General features: G+C 35.1%; 1 protein-coding gene across 1 annotated transcript; it reads left to right on the top strand.

The window, feature by feature from the left end:
- The first annotated feature begins 449 nt into the window (after positions 1–449).
- LOC104086156 (pentatricopeptide repeat-containing protein At3g14730) lies at positions 450–5,923 on the top strand. The gene is made up of 2 exons (XM_009590352.4): positions 450–3,245; positions 5,404–5,923. Exon 1 carries the CDS (start codon positions 1,168–1,170, stop codon positions 3,079–3,081), a length of 1,914 nt encoding a protein of 637 aa, XP_009588647.1. The 5' UTR covers positions 450–1,167; the 3' UTR covers positions 3,082–3,245; positions 5,404–5,923.
- The last annotated feature ends 1,671 nt before the right edge of the window (positions 5,924–7,594 follow it).

The raw sequence follows: 7,594 nt of genomic DNA, 5'->3' as shown, positions 1-7,594 counted from the left end.
TATACAAATGAAATCAATAAACACCGAAATCCTAACAATTTATACCATTGTATTATAAAGTCTATTCCCAAACCAAAATTCTGCTACTATGAGAAAATGGAGACGGAAGTGAAAATTCATTTGATTGTTGAAAATTTAACACATCATAAAGTTGAAGGCAATGTTAAGAATTTTAGCGATACAAAAGGTTGAAAGGATTTTAAGGTCGACGATTTAGTGAACATGGTTGAAAACCAAACGAAAATATTCAATAATTTGTATCCATATTTACTAAAAAATTAGATAATGTTATTGATGGAGATGACATATAAATTGAGAAAATATTTAATAAAAAAATTAAATATTAAGACATGAATAAAAGTAAAGTAATCAAAATACAATCCTAATTAATTTTTTTTAATTGCCTGCAACATAATCATCACAGTAAAGTGACTTGAAACATTATAGAATGACGGGCTTATCAGAGTTCCCTTGCACTGACCTCACAAATTTCTCCATTAAGGAAAATATTACTACACTCCATCTGTCGAGAGAGCTCTTTTTTTCATACTTTTCTAAACCCTCCTAAAACCTCCAATTCAAACCCCCAACACCCCTCCTCCACCTCCCGGCGCCACAGCTCCTTCGACCATTCCTGGCAAATTCTATCAGCAAACAAAGAAAGTGAATTTATGATATTTATTCATCTTCTTTATTCCTTCCATTCAATGGCAAGTAGTTGTATTCAGCACCCATTTTGATTCTTGTTCCTCACTTCACTTATTACAACAACATGGTTCTTGGGTTTTCTCTAGTTCTAAGAATAAATTAGGTGTTTCAATTTCGTTAAAAAATTTCCTTTTCGCATATTACAACAAAGAATAGAAGAATTGTTTGAGATGTAAAATGGGTATAGAGAAAACAAATTACTTTTAATGATTTATTGGGTTGTTTGTAGTTTAGAGCTAACAGTTGTATTATAATTTATAGCATTAAGTAATGCTCATCTTTCATACCCATATGCATATTTCTTGAAAACATCTTCTTTTTTTTCATACCCATATGCATATTTCTTAAGAAAAATCATTTTTTTTTCATACACATATGCATATTTCTTAAGAAAAAATCATTCTTTTTCATACCCATATGCATAATTCTTGAGAAAAATCATTCATTTTTAACTCCTAAATGAGCCAAAGGACCTTTCTTTTGAACTCTTTGTCAATATTTAAAGCAAAGTGCCAATCTTCAGTCAGTTTTTCATCCACTGCTTACAAGTCTTTTGACCTCAAGACTTGCATTGTGTCACTTCAATCATGTGCCAATGACAAGAACCTCACAGGAGGGAAAGAAGTCCATTGCCACATGCTTAGATTTGGCCATTTAAATTCATCTCCACTGCCTACTACTAGCCTTATTAACATGTACTCGAAATGCAACTCGTTATCGTATGCGTTATCTGTGTTCTATGCTTCACCACTTGGTCATAATGTGTTTGCTTATAATGCTATTATAGCAGGGTTAATTGCCAATGACTTGCCTAAAAGAGCTTTTGAATTCTATTGCCAAATGAGGGTAGTTGGTGTCGTGCCTGATAAGTTCACTTTCCCTTGTGTGCTTAAGACTTGTTGTAATGTAGTAGATGTGAAAAAGATTCATTCGTTAGTTTTTAAACTTGGGTTAGAAGTTGATTTGTTCATTGGCAGTGCTTTGTTGCATAGTTATTTGATGCATGGGATGGTAGATTTTGCGTTAGATGTGTTTGAGGAGTTGTCGGAGAGGGAAGATGTTGTGCTTTGGAACGCCATGATCAATGGCTATGCTCAAACGGGTGAGTTTGGTAGTGCTTTGATGGTTTTTAGGTGGATGATTGAGGATGGGGTTATTCCCAACAGGTTTACTATAACGGGTGTACTTTCTGCTCTGGCAAATTATGGGGAAGTTTATAATGGGAAGGTGATTCACGGGTTTGTGATAAAGAAGGGGTTTGATTTGGGTGTTGCCATTTCGAATGCACTAATTGACATGTATGGTAAATGTCGCTGTGTTACTGCAGCTTTGGAGGTTTTTAAGACGATGGTGGAGAAGGATATATTTTCTTGGAACTCGGTAATTTGTGTGCATGAACAATGTGGTGATCACGATGGAACGTTGAGGCTTTTCAAAAGGATGTTGCCTGCTGGAGTTCGTCCGGATTTGGTGACTGTCACTACCACTCTTCCTGCTTGTGCTCATTTAGCCGCATTAAGGCACGGTAGGGAGATTCACGCGTACATGATTGTTAATGGTGTGAGGAAAGATGCTGATTACAGAGAATATGATGATACTTACATTGATAATGCAATTTTGGACATGTATGCAAAATGTGGAAGCATGCGTGAAGCTCAACTGATCTTTGATATGATGAATTACAAAGATGTAGCATCGTGGAATATTATGATTAAGGGGTATGGCATGCACGGATTTGGCATCAAGGCATTAGAATTGTTTTCTGATATGTGTAAGGCAGAATTGAGGCCTGATGATGTCACATTCGTTGGTGTGTTGTCGGCTTGTAGCCATTCTGGCCTAATAAAACAGGGTAAAGAATTTCTTGCACAAATGCAGTCGAAGTATGGCGTTGTGCCTTCTATTGAACATTACACCTCCGTGATTGACATGCTAGGTCGTGCCGGGCAGCTTGAAGCTGCTTATGAATTGTTATTAACAATGCCGATTAAGGCCAATTCTGTTGTATGGAGGGCATTCTTGGCTGCCTGCCGTCTCCACGGTAATTCTGATCTTGCTGAGGTTGCTGCAAAACAGGTGCTTGACCTTGAACCAGAACACTGTGGAAGTTATGTCATATTATCGAATATTTATGGACAGACTGGTCGCTATGAAGAGGTATTAGAGGTAAGAGACACAATGAGGCTACAAAATGTAAGGAAGACACCTGGTTGCAGCTGGATTGAACTTAATAATGGTGTCCATGTCTTTATTACTGCTGATAAGTCTCATCCGGAAGGGAACCTTATTTATGCTGGATTGAATTCCTTAACTGCTCGATTGCGTGAGCATGGTTATACACCAGAATCAGATGCCTTCGAGAGCAGTCCATGATGAGATTCTTGAAGTACTGACTGAAATGTGGTTTTTCTAAGATCTCCCTAGCCGGTGTGTAAGTTCTTTTTGCTGCTCATGGAAACCAATGTCTCCGTATGCTGATGCAGTGAAAGGAGCCTGAGTTATCTGTGTGGTTTTGCGAACAAACCTTCCGTCGAAAAGTATGTTTTCTTCACTTTTGGATCATTAGTTGTAATATTATTTTTTTTCCAATGTGTGAGTCCCACATGCACATTCTCTTTTCATATATTGTCACCGAAAGAGTTGAAAATTCATAAACTGTGAAATATACTTAAGTGGGAGCTGAGACATTTGAGCGTTAGAATTTTCCTCTGAACATGCTTGCTGTTCCACCCCCGAGTTCATAACCTATATAATTCTTATGTATTTCCTTTGATGGTTCTGTGATTATGGAAATTGTGCACGGGTTCAAATGGTTGCCAATTGATGCTCAAATAAATGAAGAGTTAATGTGCTATCCACAATTACATTTTCAGATGTGCTGAAGGCAAGAACTCAATGAAATTTTATGGGAAAATACTTAAGTTGCTCCCTAAACTTGTCCCGAAAAGTGAGTTTCCATCTCAACCTTTACGGGTGTCGTTTTTCCATCCTATACTTGTTCATATTGAATTTAATTCCCACTTAAATGATGATGTTGTACAACAAGTGAAGTTACTCTCTTCAAAGCGCGTAAAATGACAAAAAGCCTTAAAACAAGCTTAATTGTCCAATTTGTTAGACTTTCTTGGCTCCCTCCTCTCTCTTTAGTACTCTTCTTCTTTTACTTTGCTTCTTCTCCAAATTTCTCCAGTCACTCTCTCCATCATTTCTTCTTCTATCACCAAGTGACCCTCTTTACTGTTTTTTCTATAAAATCAAAAGCTAATCAACTCTATAAAAAATATTTTCTTAATTCATACTGCTACTGAATATTAACCAGAACAGGGAGAAAAAAGGAATAAAAATGAGTGTTGTTCTGTTGGGTCCTTTTGCTGGGTCTGTCTATGGTGGAAGCTGTGTTTTGTTGGTGGAAAGGAATTTTGGGGCCTGCTATGGTGATCCAACAATTTAATTAACTATACTTCAATTCAAACTCAAATAACAACACTATTTGATCATTTTATAGGTTTTTCTATTTTATAGGTTTTTCTTCTTGGCTTGATGGGAAAAATGGAGATGACAGCAACCGCGACTATGTGTCGTAGGGTAGGGGGGAGAGAAAAATTTGTTTAAAAGGGGGGGGGACATTAAAAAGGAACAATACTCTGACATAGTTTTGACGTGGCAGAGCGTGTAAAACACTACTCTCCACAAGATTGGTTATATATATTTAAGGAGGAATTAAATTCAGTATAAACAAGTATAGGATGGAAAAACGACACCCGTAAAGGTTGAGATGAAAGCTCACTTTTCGTTACAAGTTCAGGGAGCAACTTATGTATTTTCCCAAATTTTATTTAACATATTGCATCTTTACGATCGTCAAAGTTTCTTCAGTTTCGTTTTATTTGCTTTTCTATAATCCTTAGTATTATAACGTTGCACTTATTTATGCATTACCCATGTAGTACCTGAAAAAAATACTTTGGTTTGCAGTTTGTTCAGGTTTTGAGCATGTAGTATGCCACAGCTCTAGCTTCGACATAGTTAAACATGCCTAGAAATGATGTGTCTCAAAAGTAGGTAGAATGCTCATCGAAAAGAAATTATTATATATTAAAAGAGGGAATAAAATGCTCCGTCATTTTCCTCCTTGCCAACCAGGATGGGGGCAAAGTTGGAATTTCATTTTTTCTTCACTGTGAATTGCTGTGCCATTAGCTGTAAATGATGTACCTTTTTCTCAGTAATTTCTAATTTATTTTTAACAATTTTTAGTAATGCCATCCTCAGCCTGTTGGTCTTATTTAGTAGACTTCAAATTACGTCGCTGCCCTTGTTTGGAGTTATTTTGTGATTAAGGTTATATTTGTCACTTTTTAGGATTATTGTTGTTGTTTGTTGTCACTTTGTCGCCAAAAAAATTGGCTGTGACCATCCAGCTTCTGCTTACTCAAATGAACTTTTCTCTCCTATGGATATTTTGGTAGCTTTTGAAAGTTTGGTGAGTAAAGAAAAAGGCGTGAAAGAGTAACTTCTAATATGGAGTAGTTTGGACGCATTGTGTTATGGTTCAATATCATGTACTATATTACTTTTGAGTACATGACAATTTTCATAAATAAATTGCAATTGAACGATTTATTTTGTTGCTAGACTTGTTTCTTCATTCATATTATTGCTCGAGAAAATTGATGTCTTAGTGCATTTAAACAGTATTCAATGGGATCGACGATGGTTACTGGTGAACTCCAGAAGCAGACCCTATACTCAAAAAGAGTTAAGCTCAAAGCTCGTTCTTGTTGAGTGGAATTGCCGAATTATGCAGTTTCTGAGGTATAGGAACCAAACAACAACTCATAATTTTCTGCAACTTACATGGAAACGGCAGCATGAAAGTCCAGGTCTGGTTGTTTTATCAGTTGGTTGAGCTGCGAAATTCAAAAATCGGTCCATCATTACCCGTTTGACCATAGATTTTGCCAAAATAAACTTGGAGTTTATTTGGCAAACACATGTTTGGCCATAGATTTTGCCTACCTTTTGGCCAAATCCCAAAACCAGCTCTGGTTTTGGACCAAAATATCACCATTATATTTTTTAAAAATTGCCCCAAACTTTTGTATTTTATAAAAGAGCCCACTATTTATTATTTTGTAACAATGTTGTTTCGTCTTCTCGGTCATCTGATAGTGTATCATGAAGTTCATTATAAAAATGATAATTTTGTATCAAATTTATTTATGTTTACGACTGTGGTTTGCGATAATATAATGAATGTTATTGATAATGGTATTGTTGGGTATTTGTGATAGTTTTTAGAACTTGTTGGTATAAGTCACGTTTCATGTTTTTCCAAACCAAACTTAACCCAAAACAAATGTCCAAACACATTTTCATCTTCAAACCAAACTTCACCCAAATCAGATTTTTTAGAATAAATTTGGAAATTTATGACCAAACGCTAGCTAAAGAATATTTCTCTCTTATGGAAATCCCTGTTTCCAGTTTGCTGTTGAAAATGCTACTCTCAAGAAGTTGAATAGACTCAACAATTGTGATGCATTATTGGCATATTCTGTCACTAATTATAGACTTAATCAGCATAGCTATAACGTATTGTTGATATTTCTTTAACAGTTTGTATTGACATATTGAAGGAGAGCCTTGGCGTAACTGGTAAAATTACGGCGATGTGACCAGGAGGTCACGGGTTCAAGCCGTGGAAAATGCCTCTTGTAGAAATGTAGGGTAAGGGTGCGTACAATAGACCCTTGTGGTTCAGGTCCTTTCACGAACCCCGCACATAGCGGGAGCTTAGTGCACCGAGTTTTCCTCTTGTATTGACATATTCTATCTGCTAACTATAAATCATAAGTATACCTTAATGATTAATGATATGAAATTGCCACTGGCTTACATTCTTATTATTAGAGTTAATGATAGTCACATGAAGCTGTCTTCATAGGAAATTATCTTTGCGACTGTTCACTGTCTTCAGCAGATAGTGACATGAGGCTGCTAAACGTACCAGCTTATAGCCTGTTTGGCCAACCTTCTAAAATCAACTTATCTTGACAAGTATTTTTTCTTAGAAGTGTCTTTTCAAAAGTACTTTTGGTGAGAAACAGTTTGTGTTTGACTAGTTAATTTAAAAAATACTTTTGAATAGCAATTAGTGTTTGACCAAGTTTTTAAAAAGTGATTTTAGATGTATTTTTCTCAAAAGTGTTTTTAAAAAAAGTTCTAACGGGGAAAAAAATTACTTTTTAAACTTTTCCAAAACTGCTTCTTCTTCTATTGAATTTTTTTTTCTTTTTCTAAAAGTTTGGCCAAACACTTCAACTTTGAAAAACAAATATTTAAAAAAAGAGTATTTTTTGGCTTTGGAGAAGCGTGGCGGGCTATTAGTCTTTAGATTTCTTTTTCAATTAATAAATTAGTGTAGAAGTTGATAATATGCCTTCTGATTTCTTGGGCTTTGTCATCAAGCTCATTTATCAATAACTTGTTGATGCTATTGCGTCTCTTTTGGTCTGAGGCAATCGTATTATGCCTAGATAGTTACATTAAAAAGAATTCACATATTTTAACTTCATTCGACTTTTAATGTATTTTCCATAACTTTTCTTATTTTAATATATTCTAAAAGTTAAATTATATTTCAATAGTATTAAAAATAAGAATTCATTTTCTTATGTTCTAAGCACGAGGGCGGATGTAGTCTTTCAATTATGGGTTCAACTGAACCCATCTTTCGACACAAAGTATGAATTTATATATTAAAACTTGCTAAAATCTCAACAAGTATTAGATTTGAAATTATAATTTTAACACTATAATAAGTTCAATACTGAAAATCTTAAAAATTGAATCAATTAAATTTAAATAAATGTTGAATACGCAT

This window comes from Nicotiana tomentosiformis, chromosome 11, assembly GCF_000390325.3.
Source record: "Nicotiana tomentosiformis chromosome 11, ASM39032v3, whole genome shotgun sequence".
NCBI lineage: Eukaryota > Viridiplantae > Streptophyta > Magnoliopsida > Solanales > Solanaceae > Nicotiana > Nicotiana tomentosiformis.
The sequence above is the reverse complement of the archived record's forward strand: the minus strand, read 5'-3'. Positions and strand labels throughout refer to the sequence as shown.

What these genes read in the sequence shown, in the direction of transcription:
- LOC104086156 (XM_009590352.4), top strand. Translation starts at nt 1,168, where the DNA reads ATGAGCCAAAGGACCTTTCTTTTGAACTCTTTGTCAATATTTAAAGCA.